The sequence below is a fragment of the Rattus norvegicus genome, chromosome 3 (genome assembly GCF_021556685.1).
Source record: "Rattus norvegicus strain SHRSP/BbbUtx chromosome 3, alternate assembly SHRSP_T2T, whole genome shotgun sequence".
Taxonomy (NCBI): Eukaryota; Metazoa; Chordata; class Mammalia; order Rodentia; family Muridae; genus Rattus; species Rattus norvegicus.
Window position 1 is genome coordinate 46,361,686 of NC_141536.1, and position 22,581 is coordinate 46,384,266.

Consider the following 22,581-nt stretch of genomic DNA (forward strand, 5'->3'; position numbering starts at 1 on the left):
CTTCCATCCCAAAGAATGGGGAGTCTCACTACCAAATAAGGTGTCCATGGGCTTTTACATTTTTCTTCTTAGTTTGCTTTTCTTGTGCTACTGAATACCTAAATTTTACATGACAGCATGCCTCATGCCTAGACACTGTCTTTGAACTGATGTTATTTTACTTCAGAACAAATCTTGCAGTTAAAATGTGAATCCACAGCATTTGAGAGCATAGTGCTCAGTGACTTAACTTTTCATTCAACTAAAGCAGTGCCTCTCAATCTCCCGAAGGCCATGACCCTTTATTACAGTTCCCCGTGTAGTGGTGACCCCTATCCATAAAATTATTTTTGTTGCTACTTCAAAACTGTAATTTTGTTGTGATTCTAATGAAAACATCTGTGTTTTCCAAACGTTTTAGGCAGCCCCTGTGAAAGGATCCTTTGTCCACCCATCCCCCCAAAGGGGTGGAGACCCATAGGTTGAGAGTTACTGATCTAAAGTCATTCTAGAGTCTTTTTTGGCTCTTTGGAATTTTCTCATTTCTGCATCCAGTGCTAGAGGTTTTAGTGTCCCCAGTCTGTAAAGAAACATGAAGACTTAGGAACACACTTAGATAAGTGGGAGTTGCTTCTCAGTTCTGAGTGTCCTCATCTTCCTGCTCACACTGAGTCTTCAGAACACTCAGTTCTTTTAATTTTGGATTCCAAGTATCAGACTTTTCACTTCTAAGCACCTCCAACTTTCCATTTTTCTACCCCGTCCTTGAGGGGACTTATATCTCAACATTTATTTCCTAGCTCTTTCCTTTTCTTAAGTGACTTTTAACATAAACATTATATTTCTACTTCTCTATTTCTCTCTTTGGGGTGTCTTTGGCTTGTTTCGAAAGCCAAGTTTGCAAATGCCACATCCATCCTATCTTATATAGGGACCTGCTGGAGTCATTCATGACTAGGGCTTGGAAAATAAAAGCACGAAGAGCTATGTATATTTTAAAAATTCTAAAAGATACCCATTACTTTTACAAGAGATAAATTCCTTTCCAGACTCTCCTCATTCTTGCCTTTGTCTATATTTAAAATAGATCACAATGCTTTCTCCCTGTCACTCAGCCTTTCTCCCATACACCTAGGTCCCTCTTCTCTAGCCTTGGAACTGAGTAAAAAATATGTATCATATTGACTTTAATTAATTCCTTTAAGGAAGAAATGGAGGCTCAAAAACTTCACTTACCTGTCCACAAGAGATCTTAACATGTGTCTGTCTGACACTACCTGACAAAGACATCAAATTCAATATTTGAATTTCCCTTTCTGGTTTGCATTTACAGGAGAATTCAAGAGAGAATTGTGAAACAGAACTTTTACCCTGAATTTGGAACATAGAATATATATATATATATATATATATATATATATATATATATATATATATATATATAATTAAAACTAAGTTAAGCTTGTTTTTCCTCCATGATCTGGACCATATGCTTTTTGCAAAGATACTGCAGTAGATCTTGCAAAGATTACTTCTTCCAGCATACCCAGATGTCCAAAGCAACAGATGTCCACATAAACAATAGAGCACAGCACAGTGTTTGCTGTATGACACACAAGGACAAGAAGCTTTTCCAAAAGTGTTGATCCCACCTCTATTTGTGGTAATGATTGCTCATTTTGACATCAGGGGGATGAAGGCCTCTCTTAAAAGCGTCTTGCATACCTTCGGGTATGGAATATTTATAGTTCTAGGATACTGTCCATCGCCATAATACGAGTAGGCAATAATTGGTATGTCCGAATCATTAAATTCTACATATGCCAAATATTTTCCATCTGGGGACCACCAAAGGGCATATTTTGTAGCAAGCATTTCCTCTGAAAAATAAGAATTCATGTATTATTTATAATCATTGCTTATTCTTGAAAGTCATTGTTAATACTTCTAAACAAATATTTATTAACTTAAATCATGTTTTTAATGTGCTCGTAACATACACCATACATTGTTTATTAAAAAAAATACTGTGAATTAAGAGGAACAGTTTAAATTTCATTCTATATCAGATGTCAATTAGTCCTGTTAGTAATTGCTGTTAACCAGAAATGTAACATTTAAAATAAATAATAAACACATTGGTAATAATTATTTTCCCCTTAGACCGATCTAAAAGATAAGCTAAAGTAGCCCAAAGAGACTGTACTATAGACATAGGTAGACAAAGCAGACTGGTAAGTAGACAGTACCTGAAGTAGAAAGAGAAGGCTGTGATTTTTACTGGCAAGTGATATTACCAACAGAGTTTGAGTTGCATTCCTAAGAAATTTTGTGTGTGTGTGTGTGTGTGTGTGTGTGTGTATGTGTGTATGTGTTCACATGTGTGCATGTGTGTGTATGTGTGTGTGTGTGTAAAATACATACACACACATATCTTTTTAAAGAAGTGGACTGGAGGAATAGAGACTAGACAACCTCTTAAAGTCTAATTAAGTCCTGTGTCCTACATGATCTAGAATAAGGATTAAATTCAAGAGGCTATTGATATAAAAAAAAACTGAGAACATTTTCTTGCAAAATAATGAAGTTGTTTAGCTTTGGTGGGGGAGGGAAGATGTCTTTCTTAAGCAAAAAAAAAAAAAAAACAACACTGGATAATGCATTAACTCAGCGGCTAAGGACCATGTACTTCTTGGAATATGAATCTCCACTTTATAGTAACATTCATGAATATAGATTCTACTGGTCTCTCACAAGGCTTTATTCTTTAAGATCAGCCCCTTTCTATCTATAACCTATTAATATAACCTATTTTCAGAAGGACAACCAGCTCATTAAAAAGGATTCCATTCAACTAATTTTTTTTACTGCATATGTGAAATCATTTTCAGTTAGAAACCTAATATGTCAGCAGTGGAAAAGAAATATAGCTTACCTTCATAAACCCAGTCTGGAATTCCATTAAATATTCTATTTTCTCTTCCAGTGTAAGTTATTTGAAAAGGTGGATCTCCTGGTCTTTGTTTTAAATAAATATTGTTTTGATAGACATATGCCTAGAAATGATAGAAAATTACTCAATAAGGGAAATTTTCCTAATGAATACAGTAACAATGTATATTTAATTATTTACCTACTGTCTTTTTAAGGACTGGTAATTCAGATGCAAAAGGATTCACAACTAAAACAATTTAATAGGTTAAAAATTTACATAATTTACATTAACATTAATTATGATTTAAAAATCTGCATCAAGTAAGAAGTAAATTCTATTACAATATAGCTATTTTATTATTCAATAAGTAATTGTGCATATTGACAGGTAGTCAAATAAACCCCTGAATATTAATAGCTAGCCAGATCTAATCTTTATTTAGAGTCCTTAAATAAGAGCTTGGACAAAATTTCATGTTGTCTGAAGCTAGTCTGGGAAACTTGTGAAAACCATATTTTTCCTGAGTTTTCTGGCACAACGCATTCTGGCTGAGTATAAGGATAAAGTTTTTGACTGCGATATTTAAAGAAGTCTATCCATGAGCTTGAGATTTTGCGGAATTCTCAAACGGGTTTCAATTTATCCAAACTCTTCCCGTTTTTAGCCACTGAAATAGTCATAATGTCTCTCTCTCTCTCTCTCTCTCTCTCTCTCTCTCTCTCTCTCTCTCTCCTTTTAGGCAGGGAAATTTAACAAAGGCCAAAATCAAATGGCTCCTCTTTGATTTAAATGATTAAACACTTCTATAATCTAAACACTTACTAATTTACTCCCAACGGGAGACCAGCACAGATACTGAATTGGACGAGGGAGCTCGTATCCTCTTACAAATTCCCTAGAAAGAAAGAAAGGAAAAAAAGAAATATGTAAAACCACAACAACTTTTGGTGTTCAATATAAAAAACAACTCATAAACAGAATAAGCAAACAAGCTATTAAAATTTAGGACAACCTCATGAGATACCCTCACTTCTCCAAGTTCAAAAGAGGCGTACACGGGAGTAAGGCACTGAGGCACAGTGCATGGCTGCCATCCCCTCTTTGGTGGTTTAAGTCACCTGACTTCTCTGTTTTCAGACCTTCCCAGTGAGATAAATGGGTAGCAAGCACACCGACAGTCTGGGTCATCTGGAAGTTGTCTACTAGAGTGCCCCACTGTCTCATAGGAGACAACCATGAGACACAGAGAGATGAGAATGGCTTAAAAATTGCATTGCTGGTTCTTGGGCAGACCCCAAATGAAGCTCAAGTCATTTAACCCCTGGGACTGTAAAATTTGCACACAGCAGACGAAGATGGTCGCTGACGTGCCTTCCAGCTCCGAGTTTCTATAATTGTGCTCCAGTTTAATATGTGCTCTTCCACATTCTCATTCACAACCCCCATCTCTGTGAATGCATATGAATTTCAAATTTTTGAAAATAAGATGCCATTTGACAATCTCCCCAGGGATCTGACTTGAAATCAGAAAAGGAAAGGAACATCTGATCTCAAGCTAAACTGAAAAACAGATCGCATACTGGGCAGTGTGCCTTAAGCTTGCAAAGTTCTCCACCCATGGGGAAATTTCAGATATTCTATTGGTCAAAAATCTCACTTTGATGTTTACAGTCTCACTGTGAGCTTCAGCCAGGGGAATTGCATTGTGGAGTTCTTGCAGCTTTTCAAGGAGAACATATCGAATGTTTATGTACTAAAGAACCATACGTTGCCAGGCTGAAAGGTTGACTGCTTGAAAATCGTCTCAGCAGTCTTATCAATACTGTTTTTGTGGAACAGTAAAGCAATATCTACTCCTAAGACCAATTAGAAGATATTTTGAAAAGACCCTGTTCGTTTCCACTAACAGCCACTGTCCTAGGTTTGTGTCTGTACGACCTTGTTTGCTCCCTCACACTTGGGAAGACCTGAAATATCTTTATTGAATTTATTATGTCACATAGAACAATACCTAGCAATGAGGGAAAAAATGATCAGAAAGGGCTTTCAGAGGAAGGGCATTATGGATCGTCATTGCAGCAAGAATCCTGGCAGCCAGAGGGCAATACATGAGCACCGGGCACATCAAGGCAAGGGTAAAATGGATACATGAGGATTGTCATAAAGGTAATGAGGCAGAAGACATTCTTTACCTGGTTTACAATTCTGTATCAAGTTAATGTCCTAAAGCTTCTTTTGACTGACACTGTAATGCTGCCTAAGTTTTCTGCATGGAGTACAATTAAGCTATGCAACGTCACAAACAATGACAGTCTACAAATTCAACTGCGTGTCTCTTTATGACTGGAAAGCCATTGAGCTGTCACTTTTAGGTTTTATGAGTAGTCACTAATGCCATAAAAGATGGAGAAATGGATGTATTATAAAAACTGTCATCTATAATTCCCACAGTGATTAAAACCAGAACTAGCTTCATTACTTTGTGTAAGACTTTTCTTTTTTTTAACAATTTTTTCATACAATATACTTTGATCATACTTTTCCCTGGATTCTTTCGACCTCTTTATGCACTCAATTTAATGCTTGATGTTCTCTCTCTCTCTCTCTCTCTCTCACACACACACACACACACACACACACACACACACACAAAGCACAAAATGAAAATAAAAATTAACAAATAAGACAAAAACTATGGAATTCGTTTTGTGTTGATCAACTATTCTTGGGCGTAGGACCTGCCCTTGGGTGTGACTGAAACTGATAAACCCCAGTGACACTCTACTGGAGAAAAGCGACTTCTTCTGTGTGGGGGTATCAGTTGCAAATAGCTTTTTGGTTAGAGATCTTTAATAATCTTCAGTGGCAGACAAGTAGTAGGACATTTAATCAAAACTTGACTTTCAACCAAGTTGTCATCTCCAACTAAAATGATATTGTTTTACCTGGATGAAAATATCTGGAAATTAAATAGTTACGTGTGGGGGGGGAAGCAAGAGACGCACACATAAATTTACATACAACAGCATCAAACAGTGGTTTGACTAGGTTTTGAAGCCATTGTTAAGAAAGTAATAATTGTTATTTGTATTGGGAATATTTTTTACTTGGGTTTTTCTCAATTTGGTGGACTTCAACATCAAGAATTTTTAAATGGTAAGAAAAAAAAAAAAGCAGGACATGATTAAAGCCCGAACCAAACTGTTCTGCAAGACTCCAGTTCCCATCTTGGCAGACTGAAGGGCTCTTAGGAGCAGGCTTGGTTCCTGCAGCTCATTTGCATATTTCTATATATGCTTTCTGCAGGCTAGAGAGCTCTGTGAATACTTCTTGCCTAATGGTGGCATTGCAACAGAAAAGAGACTCCAGATCCATTCGATCAACCGAGACTAAGGTTTTTTTTTTTTTTGTTTTGTTTTTTGTTTTGTTTTTTTGTTTTTTTTTAAAGCAGGTCTTGTTTCTTCCCTGAACATTTTAAAATAAGGACATGACCAAAAAAAATTGTCCTTTGCTTGACAAAAGGGGCAGTAGACCAGAAGAGGCTTTTAAATACCTCTGCAAGCCATGTAATTATTCTTACTTTTTATATAACAGCCAAGAGGGTATCGTAGTAAGATGAGTAGCTGCACTAATCCATTTCCTCAATTAACCAAAGGGAGTTTTCTAAAGTACCAATCCGATCACATCACTTCCTATAAAATCTTTTTGGGATTTCCTTTTGTCATGAAGAATAGGGCTAAACTCGGTTTAATGGTTGCCTAGTCAGTGGTTGTTGCCCCGTTTTCAGTTCCCAACTCCTCTTTTAAGTTATCTGTCCTCTCTAGGAGGCAGCTCCCCTCTAATCAGCTGAACTGAAATATTTGCCAGTTGTTTTCAACACTTTGTGTTCCCTGCCTGGAAGCCATTGCGTACTCTTCCTTCAATCTTCCTATATACTCATTTTTTTTCGCTTTTAACTGTCAACTAGTTCATGAAATTGAAAATTACATAATGCCAATTATCCCTTCTTTAATTAAGAGTTACTTAACACTTTAATCATTAAAGAGAACATTTTGTCAATTTTACAAACCGTCAGCTTTAAACCAGTGAGTGACGTATGTGGCTGTTGCGGTCCCTCCTTCCTCCTGCGTATTTCTAATGCGGCGCGTTCCCTCCTTAAAATAGTCGCATTCTCATGCATCTTGAAAAGTCTGTTTGCTACGTGCGTTTATTTCCATAAACAGCACATCTATATTTTTCTATTTGAAATTAGAAAGCTTAAAGATCTCTTTTTATATAAAATGCATAATAGATGAATAACAGGTGACTGTCCTGTTCTGTGCACTGGCACATATTTCAAATTGCATAGTACCAGTAGCTAGATCATGTAGCCTTAAACCAGAATCAGAGCCAGAAGTCTTAGAGGTAAGCTACATTAGTGCAAAGGTGGTGTTTTACCCATTCTGAAGGTCGTAGATGTAGTATGTCGCTGTGTATGAATATCGCCAGAGCTGTTAGGAAGAAGGGGCAAGACAGAGGACAAAGCTTTAAAAGATCATTCATAATCATATGCAATGATAGATCCTCACTGGGCTCTAGGGCAGAGGTGTTTCAGTGCAAATCAGGGTCTCCTGTATGTCTACTGTGTAGTTTTGTGCTGTTTGTCCAGGTCCCAAAGGGCACCTCAGCGTTATCTAAAGTTCACCCCATTAAAAAACATACCCAAAGTCATTTCATAGCATAAAAGGCTCATCTCTGACACACTTCGTCCTTAGAATGATGCTCTAGATTGAGGAGCACCCCTGTGAGGTTCATAGCCTCCAGGGTCTGCAGAAATCTTTGGAAAGGATACTACTTTTGGAAATTGGTCAGTGTGAATTTCACCCGACAGCCTGTCCCAAAATGCCTTCCTTTCTCTGGCCACATGTATATAAATCGTAGAACTTGGAAAATGAATAGGAATATTTATCTTAATAATCCTCCTGAACAAAGCCATCTTTTATCTCCCTTGAGTGCGTTCTGCGTTCAGTGAATAATGTGAGCATTGTTTTGGAGTCTGTGTCTTAAAGGGCTCTCCATCCCTTGATATGCTCCACTAGGCTGACATGCATATGTCTGAGGACCTGGGCTACTAGAGAAGAAGCCCCTGACTGAGCATCCTGGCAGTGGTCAGAATGACTTTACCGTCTGAATAGGAAGGAAAGACTACTAGGAAACTTCATCTCAGAGAGATCTGAAAAGTGTAGCTAAAAGTTTCCTGATCTCAGAAGAGCTATAAGAATTTTAATAACAAGTCACTCTGTGCTTTTGTCACACACGGAAGTAGAAGTGAAATAATTGTCAATTATCTACCATTTATTCATAAGTGTCAGTCACTTATGAAAGGATTGGACTTTCAAATACTCAGTCGAGCCCTCTTGGTATATTGACCATATACACCTGTTTGATTACACAACTTATATGCTATACGTGGATTCTTTTGTTTGAAATATCAGTATAGTTTGGGGGCCTAAACTGAGCAAGAATTAAGCAATGTGTTATAGTGTCAAAGAGTTTTCAAAACGCCAGCATAATTCTTCTGTTTGTGATGCATATTGGTATCCCAAAATAAAATTTCTTTACCTTAGGAAAAAAAAGTATTTTCTGCTACTCGAGAATAACCAGATATTCAGACTAAAAAAAAAGTATGTTAAATTATTGTGTGTGTTTCAGCTAAGCTTTATGTGTTTAATTGAATTTTCTTTACATATTTAGAGACAGGCATGCACTCCCACTGGAAGGAGCCTCCTCTCCTAGCTTCATTTAAAATTTCTTACAGAAACTTAAATTTTAATATACTGATCTGTATATTAATGGGAGAAATAATTACACAAATATATGTATTTATCAAAATTAAATAGTCAATACCTTTGAATAATCACTTTCAAGATATATAAACTGCCGATCAGGTGACAGGCCATAGTCTGTAGCATTCACACTTTTCTGAAATATGAAGACATTGATTAGAACACAGGAAAAAATATCCCATCATGACTTTCTCACTCTATGGCAACATCGTATCACTGATAGGCTCACAGACATTTTTCAGTGCGATTTCAAAAACTAGGTGCCCTACCTAGTGCATAGGAGGGAAATAGACACCGTGGGAGGATAGAATAAAAATAAAAAAAAAAACAATTTCAGAAGCATATAATATTAAATCTCGAAGATGACTGACAGAGCAAATTAAAAAGTTATAAAAGTGATTCAGTATAACACTGCAAAAACATGAAGGGAGGGGTGATGGAATCAAAGAGAGCGTAATTGGTTAGAGACTACAGGGCTGTCCTTTAAGCTCAGTTGGAAAGATTAGTAGGCCTTTGAGGGTAGAGATATAGGAGGCTTGCAAACCCAGGAGAAGAGAACAGCATGAACCAAACATCACAGTTACTCTTTATTGAACATTTATTCCATGTTAAGGAATGCCCTAAGCACTTTACAATGTTATTTGATTTACTTTTTATGTTAACCTAAAAAATCTAATTGGTCTCACTTTGTAGTAGAAGAAACCGAGGCAAAACAAGCTAGGGTTATTACATTACCCAAAGTTTCACAATAATGACAGGAGTTGAATCTCAGTTCACTTGACTCTAGGTCCCTAATGTATATCTGATATCATATATTTACAAAGAGGAGAAAAGATGTTATGGGGTAGAGCAGACAAAGAGGACAGTGGTCCTGCATGTTTAGAAGAAGGCACTGGGGATGGAGGTGAGAAGATGGGTTGTATCCAGATCACCACTATGACTTTGAATGTGGTGTTGGGTCAGTGGGGGTGTTTGTAAAGGTTTCTGAGGGAGCCGGACGGTGCTGATACATACCATGGTGCTATTACTCAAAATGATATAGGATTCTCTTGTTTCAATATTATAAAAGACTATGTTATCATCCTCAGATTGATGAAGATATTCTTGCTCTTTAAACACAAAAGAAAGCAGAAGATAAAGTGATTGCCCTTGAAGATGATATTCACAACAAAAGAACCCCCTCTGCTCCTCAGATGCACCCTGTGTTTCTCCCTGTCCAACACAGAGAAGTGGGTGACGGGAAGGAAGGCCATGTGCTCCTTCTGAATCTCATAAATATGGTACATTTGTTAGAACAGCCCTGTTCTAACTGACTCAGGGTGCTCATAAACAACATCTTATTTTCTCTGAGCTACAGAGGGGCCAAACTAGTTCAAAATGGTGAGTTTTCTTTTACGATAATGAAAATAAATGTATTTGCCCTTTGTTTTGATTTAGCACAACAAATACTTCGCATAAATTTTCTTTTTATAAAAAGAGAAAAATGGCAATACTGTATCTTGGCAAATGACCCTTTATATACACAAGTATGTCATCTACTTAACCTCACCATTTCTTTGACCACGCTCTAATTACAAGAACTATGGATATCAATTCTGTAACCCTTAAAGGTATTTTTGTCAGGAGGGAACTGTCTTGTCATTTGATTGTTAAGAATAATGATGGACGTTCCAACTGGGTAAAATTCTCTTGATTTCCCCTAGATGAGGACCTGCTTCTCACTCCCAAGAGCAATGTCATTCACTGACAACATTCCCACACAGAACTCCTAACTTCTGCTTTCCTGCTAAGATTCAAGGTAGCATCCTAACAATTGTGCAAGCCCAGAATGAACAGTACTATAAAAAGTTTCCATGAATAATCCTAATAATCCATCTCTTTGTTCATTTCAATTGGTGAGCAGCAGCTCCAGCTATTATAAAAGAGCCTTTGCACTGACAAGAAAAGAATATATATTTAACAAACTCCCAGAAGAAATGATCCATTTACCTGAAATCCAGTTTGGAAAATATGTTTTATAGGAGAATGTTCCATTTAAAATATCCTTCAGGGTAAGAGATCTTCCTGTGTTGCCTTCAGGGCTGTAAACTTAAGGGGGAGGAAGAAACATACAATTAGCAACAAGGTTAATCACCCAACTAAATTCTAAACTTTTTCTTTATCTGCTCATCCTCAGGTAAGGGAAGGCTCTCAGCCATGGCGAAGTGCCTGTTTAACTCCTGAATAGACGCTGGGTTTGCTGACAGTCATGGGCGAGTTGGGAGTGGGGAGGGTACGTGGGGGGATTGTGTAGAGGAAGGTGAAGACTGTAAAACTGCTGGGACACTATCTTCCAGCAGTAAAATGAACCGGTCAAGGACTTCTAGGACAGGAGGCAAAGTTCCAACAGCTTCAGACCTTACATAAGTGACTCTCTCAGCCAGGCTGAGATGCAGCCCTGAGATTCCCAAACCCTTCTCTATCCTTGACCACATTTCCTCACTTGCAAAGTTTGGCTTAGTATTCTAATCAGTTTTCAAGGATACATTTTAGAATCCCACTTGATTCGAATGAGATCAGCCAGAATTCTTATCCTCTGAAATTTTAAGAAGGGCCGTAGCTAATTCAGACAACTTTCTTAGTCCCGATACACACTTTTACAAAAAGAACCCGGAAAGGAGTACCACATTACCTATCATAAAATTTTATGTAGATTCGTGGACAGGTTAACCTTCTGTAGCTCAGGAACCACGTGTAAATTTCTTCTACCTGTGAACCCCTCTAAGCAGTTATATGTTTTAGCATGGCTTTATTTCCTTCTGACAAGCTCATTAGAGAGCCTTAATGCAGCCAGACTAAGCCAGATGGGCAATAAGGCAATGCCCTCTCAATGTCCCTTCATGGACCTGTTTCTATCCTCCCTACCTCCCACCTCCTTCTTCTCCAGGCCAGTGGTTAGAACCTCAAAGTTACAAGAAAGCCCAATACCTCAAAATAGCATTTATGAGTCTGGCATTTACCCAGGTGAAAATAAAACTGTTAAAGATGAGAACCATAATATTATCCTTCTGCTAACAGTCTTGCATAGCTTGCCATGACTCTCATTATAAAGATAAAATTCTAAACATGGACTACAGGTTCTGGCAGGTCTAGGACAGCCTCTCCCACCAGTTTTTCCTGCTCTTCCCTCGTGGCTTTCTTGACCCCCAGACAAGCTTGGCTTTATTTCTAGCCTGTAAACACCTGCATAAGTTACTTTTCTGTTGCTGTGGTAGACTGCCCTGACCAAGTCAATTTAAGGAAGACACGTTTTATGATTCCGAAGGGAGGAGAGCCCGTTTTAGCGGGAAGAGGGTATCAACAAGTAACAGGATGGCAACAGGACCAGGTAGTTGAGACCTCACACTTTTAAATGAAAGCATAAAGAAGAGAGAGCAAACTAAATGTCACAGGAGTCTTTAATTGCAAAGCCCACCCCCAGTGACACACTTCCTCCAGCATGGCTGCACCATCTAAACCACCTCAAACAGTGCCACCTATTGGGGAACATATGTTCAAATGCAGGGGGCTATGGGGAACTTTTCTCCTTTAAACCACCGCAACATCCCTGTCTGTTTAGAGGGCTTCTGTGCCTCTTTCTACCCTCCTTCTTTGCCCTATGATTTCCATTTAGGCTTCCATGTTTAATTGTATTCTTTTACTTCTTAGAAGTCCTCCCTGACCCTCTCCTTCAAGTCAGGTTATATTGTCACAATTACAAAGCATATGCTATTTTATTTTAGCGAGGCTGTCTCTGAAATTATAAGTGCATTTGGGTGACTTTTATTAGTGACTTTATAACTCCTATACAACTCAAAACATTGCCATAAACCTGAAGACCCTACCTTATTTCATTTGCTACCGTATCTTTGGTGTCTAGCATATGCAGACATTTCATAAGCACTTATTGAATGAATATGTATATGAAAGGAAGGATGCATAGAGGCATGTATGTATGAGTGGGTATGTATTCTTCCACTACTTTCCTATATTACTTTGGTGAGCCTCCTAAGCCCTACCTTGCTCACATAAAAATAAGGGATCTGACTAGAAGACACTGACGACCCCATTCGTCCATACTAGATCACACTTGGAAACGTAAGGCTCACGTTTTACTGAACTTGAAGCACTGCTCATTCATACCCTGCAGTCACAACCAAGTGACGTGAACAGGAACAGCCTAGGCTACGTTAACGTATTCCCAGATTCCCACAGGTGTACATATAATCCACACATTTGATGTGACCATGGGTTTGACTGCTGCTGTGGTTTAAAAGAAAACAAAGTTCCCTACAAGGCTCAAGTATTTGCATACTTGGTCCTCAGCATCTGGTACTGCTGGGGAGATTTCAAAACACTTAGGATGTGGACCCTGGTGGAAGAAAGTCCTTTATTAGCACGGCATAAAGATTTATAGCCTCACCTTGCTCCCAATTCTCTGTCTATCTGTCTCTCTCTCTCTCTCTGTTTCTCTCTCTCTTTCTCTGTATCGTGTGTGTGTGTGTGTGTGTGTGTGTGTGTGCGCGCACATGCACACACATGAACACCAGAAGTTGATGCTGGTGTTTTCCTTTATCTTTTGTCTCATTTACTGAGAAAAGGTTTTACAGAGAACCTGAGATTGCAGCTTTGGCTGTCAAGTCCCCGGCATCCTTCTACCTCTACTCTACAACACTGAGGTTGCAAATGCTTGCTACCAGTGTCCAGCCTTGATGTGGGTGCTAGGAATCCAAACTTTGCTCCTCAATTTTATAAAAAATAAAGCTTACCCACTGAGCCATCTAGGCAGTCCTTCCAAACATTATTTAGCTCAATGTTTCCCAAGTGATTTGATCCCTAGAGCGGTTTGTTTGTGCAATTGTTGAAGGTGAGCTAAACCGCAGTTCTCTCCATGCAGAGCTAACTGAGGCTATGTGCACAGAGTCAAAGTGCACTTTACTTCTAGCATAACAAAACCCATCAGTTACTCTTGGACTGCTCCTTAACTAGTGTGTCACAGTTAGGATTCTAAGAAAACTAGGACCAATACTAGACCTATGGCCAATTGTCCAAAGGATTTTTAAAACCCAGACATTTTCTCTTTCATATCATTATTGGTCACCTGGTGTTTATTGGATTTCTCAGGAATATGCCCAGGATTTGCTATTCTCTTTTGAAATCTCGAAGTTAAATGATACAGAAAGGTTGTGCTTGATAGATATGACTTCCTAGTTAGTCACACACACACACACACACACACACACACACACACACACACACACACATATATATATATATATATATATATATATATATATATATATATAGAGAGAGAGAGAGAGAGAGAGAGAGAGAGGCACATAGTAGTTGTAAATGCCAACAATCTATTTAGAGAACTTGGCTTATGTCATTTGATGACTCAAAATATCAGTGAAGTGTCTAGATAGCATTAATCATATTACTAATTGCCATAAGGAAAACAGTATTTAACTCCAGCAAGCATGATGCAGATGCACAACATATATGTGTGCAGATACAGGATAAGGCTCATGGCACAGACTGGGGTGGTAAGGTCATCCGTAACCTCTTGTTTCCTTTGTAGGCTAAGAGTATGTGGAGTATAGATGTTAAGGTTAGGCTGGGCCCAGTTACCTCCATCCCCAGTGGAAGAGGGAGAATTTGAATTGGGTGTTCTGCTCCATGTGGGATTTTCTTTACCTCAGTGGTTATCACATCTCTACTCTAGGAGGTTGAATCAAATTGCATTGAAGTGGAAATAAAACAACAAAGATGGCGAGCGTAGCACCGGGGCATGAACTCTCCACTAGCATTTGTCACCTAGTCCATCCTTGGTACTGCAAAAGTGTCACTGGAATTGGGCTAATTCACTACTTCATTATTGGAGATGTGTATTTTTCATGTCTGGTTATGAGTTCCATAAGGCATAAGACTGCAACTACGAACCCAGAACTAGGCTTGGTTTTTCTTTCTAATATGCGCCCTTCTTCTACAAAAAGCAGAGACACACACAAGAAATATCTTTGGATCATAAAAAATAAAACAAACAAACAAAAACACCCAAAACCTAAGTTTATCTGTGTTACCTTGTTTTTGATCAGTCTCCCTCAAAAACAAACCCATCCATATTGTAATATATATACACATACATATGCATACACATACACATATACAAATCTTTCACTTTCATGTCGCTTTATTTAAATATTTGCCCTAATTGGTCTTGGAGTCATCTGAAATGCTACTTAAAAGATAGACATCTATTCCAGGTGGCACTATTCTATAATCCTAGCCACTCTGAGGGAACAGAAAGTTCGAGACCTATACAGTCTACTGAATGTGTTCACAGTCAGCCTAGACAGCTTAGTGAGAGAGACACTGTATCAAAATAAAAAGTGAAACGGAGAGGGTCATGGATAGAACTCAGAGACAGAACACTAGTCTGGTATGGACAGGGTATGGGGTTCATTCTTCAGTACTGAAACAGACAAAGGAAACAAGTTTCTAAAGCCCAGCATGGCCACTTCTGCCTGTCATCTTGGCACTAGGAAGGCCCAGGCAGGGAAATTTTTAAGACTTTGTGACTAGCCCAGGCTACAAAGTAAGTTCCAGGCCAGCTTGGGTTACGGTGTGGAACCCTGTCTCAAATAAATAAGTAAGTAAATAAATGAATAAATAAATAAATAAATAAATAAATAAATAATATTAAAAATAAGGAAGACACAAACATTTAAAGCAGACCAACACAATTTTCTTTAAAAAAAGATTCTTAATTTATCTCAAATTCAAACTCACTGAAACAGAGCCTCTGTCTGAGGTCTGGTAGTTGGTAACGTTTTCAATGCTTCTGCGTACTTCTTACTTGCTTCACTAAGTCTGCTTTGTTCAATGTCTCCCTGCGTACATCATCAGAGCTGCTTCCTAACTACTGGGAGTTGATAAGGCCGTGTAGCAATCTGAGTAGTATGGAGAATAGTTTCTACCAGACAAAATAGTGACCATAGCTCTCAGGAAAAGTGGATGATCTCTTTCAACATGCATGTCCCTATGCATTGATTCTGTGCATTGTCCACAGTGGGATTTCCCTCAGACATAAACCACTTTACAGATCCCTGAAGAGAGAAGAAAAGGCAAGCTCAGCATTCTGCTTCAGATTAAATGGAAGATCACAGAGAAAACACCCTGGTGTGTGTGTGTGTGTGTGTGTGTGTGTGTGTGTGTGTGTGTGTGTGTGAAACAGTGTAAAAATGTATATGAAAATAAACATACTAAGCAAGGTTGATCAGTGCTGCATTAAAACATTTAATTATTCAAATGATTGGATGAATAAATGGATTGTATAATCATTTTCCAGACAGTGACTGACCCTGGAATACAATGGTTGGAAGATTTTAGAATGGAGGCTTTGCATTTGTTGCTCCGAACTCTGTTGGCTTCAAAGAAATAGAGTGCAATGTCAAAGTGTATCTGTCTGCTCTACACCACTGACACTTGCCCATTTAACACTTCATCCTTGTCTGCGCCGTAAACTCCATTTGGCCCATCTTCAGTGTGGTTACTCATACAGCATTTAAATGCCCTAATTAGCCATGCTTTAATTATTTGAATTTTCAACATATTAAGCGAAGCTGAAAGTTAGCTCAATTATGTATCTAAGAAATTACGAATCACGAAATGATTCAGAAGCAAGTAATGAGCCGCTGTCGCCCTAGTTCTTTCTGAAAACTTTGTGTCTTTATGAGGCTGTGTCTGCCATTTAATTGACTAATCCTAAAAGATTGAGAGTGTTTATCAGAGTAGAAACATCCAAGCTCTATGATCCCATTTGTCAGGAAACTTGTGGAGGAGTGGGCCATATTCAGTAGGCACACAATGACAAACAGATCTTTCTGTGCTCATTTTCATGAATGAGTTGGGATTCACAAGGCAACTCAACGAAGACCAAATAGCCCCAGAGCACTGTTCCCATCCTCTAGTCAGCTTGGTGAAGAGCCTGTTTAAATGGGGGCTCTAAGCATCACACAGGTCATGAATATTCCTGGAGTAGGTCCAAAGGAGTACGTCCAGGAAATCACTGAGTGAAAATCCTACTTACAGTTATTTAAAATCAAATATGAGTCAAGACCGACAACGTCGAAAAGGGGTCTGAAGCAATTTTCTGTCAGGAACAGGATACGTTACAACTTACTAAGCTTTTTACAAGTTGCAAGCATTCTCACACACATGCATGTTAAGTCTTCATGCGCTCCTCTGAGATGTACACTGTTGTGAACACTATTTGCAAGCTAGGAATGGAAAACTAGAGAGGTCAACTAACATGCTTAACGCATTGTGAACTTGGACCGTCTGATTACAGAGCCTGAGTACTTTACCATTAGAATTTAACCTGAAAGCACACTTGTGGTAAAACAATAACAAGTATAAAAACTAGAACAAGAACCAAATAACACACAAGACAAAGAATAGTTAGGCTCCAAAGCATAGATGAAAAGAAAAGGATCAAGTCTGAACTGTCTGTGACCAAAGAGCTTTCTATGTTAGAGCACTTCTTGACTGGTTAAAGAGGGGAGTAGCTCTTCATCTCAGAAGGGAGCACTTATACCAAATAACAAGCCATTCAAAGGAAGCATCAAGCTTTCTCATGGTCAACTTTTTAAAAGTATGGTCAGCATAAAGTCTTAGCAGGCATGCAAGAGCCTTGTGGAGATTCATAAACACAAACAGATCCTTGTCCATTTTTAAGTGTCAGTCTCCCGTGGTGGCACATCTTCTTCTAACTCCTGTCTGAAATTGGGATGTAGCTTCTTTATTGCTACATCATGACCTGAGGAAGAGTTACATTCAGAAATCATTTCATTCTTTGACGATCATACACATTTTGGGGAACCCCCCTCTAGGACCACTACCAAACTTAAACCCCACTCCTATATACTCCAGTCCTGACTGGGCAGCTTCTTAACATCTTCACTTAACATCGAGCTGGGAGTATAGCTCAATGGTAGAGTGGTTTACACATGTCCACACAGATATAGATGGAGAGAGAGGGAGGGAGAAGGAGAAGAGAAGGAGGAAATAGGAAAAGAAGGAAAAGGAAAGAAAGAATACATAAAATGGAATAACTCCCATGCTCCTTATCCAGGTTCTGCACCATAAGTGGTACTGTGTGCCCTCTACAAAGCCTCCGTTGAAATGACTGGGAGTGACCCTTGACCGTCCCTTTTTCCTCAGTCATTGTTTAGCAGTCAGGCCTGAAAAGTCCAACTGCTATGGCTCCCTCTGCCCTCCTGCATCTCCTCAGTGGATCGTTTGTGCTCCTGCTATTTCCTTGTTGGGACTTCCTTGTGGTTTTGAGTCTCAGTTTTCTAATGATGGATTATGTTGAGCACCACCCACCCGAGTATTAGGCACTTGCTAATTTTCTCTGTACATCCCCAGACAGACTTTCAGTCGCCTAGTGGTTGTTGCTAAAAGTCCTTATAGACCAGGAACACAGCTTGTTTGTTGGGTACGCTCTTCATAAATATTTCTTCCCGTTTTGTGAACAGCCTTTTTCACTATTGTGATGTTATTCTTGGCAACTTAAATGTGTTAACTTTCAACTTACCTGTTTTGTCTTTTGAGGTTGTATTATTGGTCATAGCTTAGAAATTATCACTCTGCTCAAGGTCCTAGGATTTTCCCTGAGTTTTGAGAGTTCGAATAATTTGATCTTTTAGTTGGGTCTTTGGACCACGTCGAATTAGTGTTTTGCAGGGTGTAAGGGCAGGATCTATTCTTTTCCACATCAACTTCCAATTGTTCCAAATGAAGTTTCTGTTAGTATTTGTCCCACCTGATTTGTCAGGGAAGCTATAAAATTAACCATTTTTGCGTGTGTGTGTGTGTGAGAGAGAGAGAGAGAGAGAGAGAGAGAGAGAGAGAGAGAGAGAGAGAGAGAAACAGAGAGAGAGAGAGAAACAGAGAGAGAGAGACAGACAGACAGAGACAGAGACAGGCAGAGAGACAGAGAGACAGAGACAGAGACAGAGAGAAATGGGGGGTGTTATCATAATGCATTTGTAGTGGTCAGAAACTTTTGAGACTCAGCTCTGGAATTCTACCATTTCTGGTCTGTTCTGCAGCAAGATTATCTGGCCAGTGTGCTGTCAGATGATTCTCTGTCTCCTTGCAGATGTCCTGGGAGTACAGATACATACCACTGCATCCAGTTTCTTTTGTGAGATCCTTCATCAGGATATCAACTGTGGGTTGCCAGGCTTCAGGGTAAGAGCTTCTACCCACTGAGCTGTCTTCCAGCATAAAGCTTTACTGTGCTATTCTGTACATTCATGCACTGTCTTTTGTACTAGTTACGTGATGTCTTTATTGCAGTTTTCTATAATTATTTCTGTTATATGAAGTACAAGTCCCTGTGGTCTATTTTTCAGTAATGTTCAGCTATTTTGTGGGTTTGAGGATCAATTTATCAATTTCTGTTAAAATTATGTAGAATATAAATATCGATTTCGGACCCTCACCCTAGCTACCTGGAAGTCAGTCTTCCACTAGCAGCCTTCAGATGAAGATGTAGAACTCTCAGCTCCTCCTGCACCATGCCTGCCTGGATGCTGCCATGCTCCCACCCTGATGATACTGGACTAAACCTCTGAACCTGTAAGCCAGCCCCAACTAAATATTGTCTTTTATAAGACTTGCATTGGTCATGGTGTCTGTTCACAGCAATAAAACCCTAACTAAGGAAAAACAAATAAATATCGATTTCAATCCATAGACATATTTAGAGATTTTGCCATGTAAAAATATTGTTTTCTAATTATTGAACTTGGGATACTTCCCTATTTAGTTGTATTGTCTTTCCAGAATTTACATGAATAGTGTATATACTATGGGTTAATCATAGTTGTCAAATTTAATTGGATCTGGAATGAACTAAGGGTGGGCCTCTGAGCATATCTGTGATGGTATTTTTGAAGGATTAACTGAGAAGGGAAATCTTTCTCCTAGAATAGCCACCGTCACCTTTGAGAATAGCCACATATAAAGAAGGAAAGGTAGTACTCCCTTTTGCCTGCCCACCTACTTTCCTTGCATGTGAGTGCATCTACTCTTTTGCTGCCACTGCCATCACCATTGTTACTGTCATTGAACCCAACCTTTTCCATTTCCAGCATTGTCTGGAAACTAGCAGTTCTATAAGAATTCAATTGGGAATGCTCAAACATCCAGCCATGTCAACTCAGCAGTTTTCAAATTCTCAGCTTCTCCCACATGCAGAGAGCTATGGCTAAATTCTCAAGACTATGTCATAAGAGCCAACCAAAAAATTCCCTTCATTAATATATCTTCCTGTATTGATTCTGTTGTTGTTTTCTTGTTCTGTGTTTTGAGAGTGGGTCTCCTATATGGCTGGCCTGGAATTGGCTAAGCAGACTAGGATAGCCTGAAACACAGCTATTCTTCTGCCTCTGTATCTCCGGTGCTTTGATTGTAGGTGTATGCCCTGCTGTCTTGCACAATTAATTTTTGTTAAAATAGTCACGATATTCTACATTCCTTTATCTATACTCATGATAATGTGGCTTTTTGTTCTTTAAATTTTCAGTTAAGAAAGCTTATTTTATTCACTTAAAAAAGTTGAAACGACCTTATATTCTTGGGAGAAATCCCATGGTTCTGATGCATAATCTTTTAAAATATCACTGAATTTGGTTTACTATCATAATTTGTTGAGAATTTTAGGATTTATAGTCAAAAAGTATATCAAACTACATTTCTTTAGTCTTATCTTTTGTTTTGCTTGAATACCAGACAACACTGGCCTTGAGAATTTAGTATGAACTGGGATATCTCTCTCTCTCTCTCTCCCTCTCTCTCTCTCTCACCTGGGCTTAGTAGTTTTAACATAATCTCTTTTTCTTTAGAGTTTTGAGACAAGGTCACAGCTTACAGCACAGGTCTGTGCTGTTGAACTTCAGACTCCTTACTTGGACCCTCTAGCCCAAGTCCTGGGTTTGCACACACATGACAACACTTGTGTTGTCAGTGAACTCAGTTTATTTAAGCATGATTATAGTATCATTCCAATTTCCTATTTATTTTTGGGAGAGTGAGTTTTAATGTCTAAAATCGTCGGAGAAACTTGTTTCATCTAACTTGACTGGATGCTTGCTTTGTTTGGTTTTGGCCACATGAGTGCTTTGATCTTTTCCTTTAAAAAGTACCCAGTGCACTAACTTCTCTGCCAAATATAAAACATGGTTTGCATAAAATCCATTCAGATCTTAATGCTATTCTTCTAATTATTATAGACATAAAGGTCAATAAAGGTTGTAAGTTGCTCTATTTTGCTACATCATTTCAATCAATTCAGTAGGATATAAAAATAAGCAATATGCTCTTCTCTTTGAGTATTATGAATGGTAAGGAAAGGGGAGATTTTGTATTTGATTGGTCGATCTATAAAGAGATCATTTCATTTTGTACTGACTGTTGATTTAATTTCCACTATACTTAAGTTGTACCTACTGTGTTGATTTCTATTATACTCAAATCCCAGTTGGACTTTGTGTGGCTTTAAAAAGTAAATCTGGCTTGCTTATTCATGTCCTCAACTTGAATGTTAGAGCTTGATTAGTCTTCTCAAGGTATGTCTGGCTAGATGTCACTGTGGACAGTGTACCAGAATTTTCTTTGGAAATCTGAGACAGATAAACTTCTTTGGATTTCATAATTATCTAAAACTTTGACTAATTTTATAAAATTATTGAGAATGTGGCAATGTTCAAAGGGAGTTTGTTAAGATTCATTTTCTGTTTTAGAGTAACAAATAGATTTGCAACTTTGATTTACAGACATTCCACTCAGAAATTCTCTTATGCCCGTGATCTTTCTGGTTCTTTCCGTTAACCTTTCAGAACTCCCCATTTCTTTTTCAAAGTAAGAGCAAATGAATACGCTTTAAGAGTTTGTTTCACAGATATAAATATTAGTACTGAGCACATCTTGAAAACATTCACATATTTCAAAATGGATGCATTATACCAAATTGATTTTTACAAAAATAATTGCTGAGTGATGTTATAGTTATAATAATAATGATGAGGATGATGCTGTCTAAATACAGCATTGACATTTTTCTTTTTAAATCTGTTTTCTATTTAAATTATTTAGGAATTCAAAACCTTTTGAAGTATATTATAGAAGTTATGAGTAACTATTATTAATGTATAATGCATGTTAATAGTGAAACTTTATTTTTTGCTAATTCATTGAAATAGCTCTGGAATCATATTTCTTTCTGGTTTCACGAGCTTTCTAAAAACATTCCTGAGTCAAGGACTTTGTACTTTATTTCCTCTGTAATAAGGGCTCATCATGAGTTTTTATCCTTTTGTTCTTAAATTGTCTGTTCATACATCATCTCGAAGAAGGTGTTATCGATCATGAGTGGGCTTTTGTCCCCTAAAAAGTGCCAATGTGAAGGCTAGTGAAATGACTCAGCCATAAAGGTGCTTGCATCAAAGTCTGATGACCTGAGTTCTATCACAGGACCCACATAGTCAAAGAAGGAAGGAAGATCTAAAAGTTGCACTTGGAGCTCCACACAGTTCTCTCTCTCTCTCTCTCTCTCTCTCTCTCTCTCTCTCTCTCTCTCTCTCTCTTCCTATCCCTCCCTCTCTCTCTCTCTGTCTCACACACACACACACTCACACATGCACACACAAACGAATGAATAAACAATAAAAAATAAAACATATAAACATGTGATACAATTTTTGAAAAGTTCCATGTTGAAGGGCAACCCCAATGTGGTTGTATCTAGAAACA

The 22,581-nt window shown here is 38.3% G+C and overlaps 1 protein-coding gene across 1 annotated transcript in view; it reads right to left on the bottom strand.

Moving 5' to 3' along the window:
- The window catches only part of Fap (fibroblast activation protein, alpha), a 68,460-nt gene that overhangs the window by 41,382 nt on the left and 4,497 nt on the right, over positions 1-22,581 (bottom strand). Inside the window, 7 exon segments of the mRNA NM_138850.1 lie at positions 1,705-1,859; positions 2,915-3,035; positions 3,737-3,809; positions 7,352-7,404; positions 8,801-8,875; positions 9,754-9,848; positions 10,729-10,827. Of these exon segments, the coding sequence (NP_620205.1) occupies positions 1,705-1,859; positions 2,915-3,035; positions 3,737-3,809; positions 7,352-7,404; positions 8,801-8,875; positions 9,754-9,848; positions 10,729-10,827 (671 nt within the window).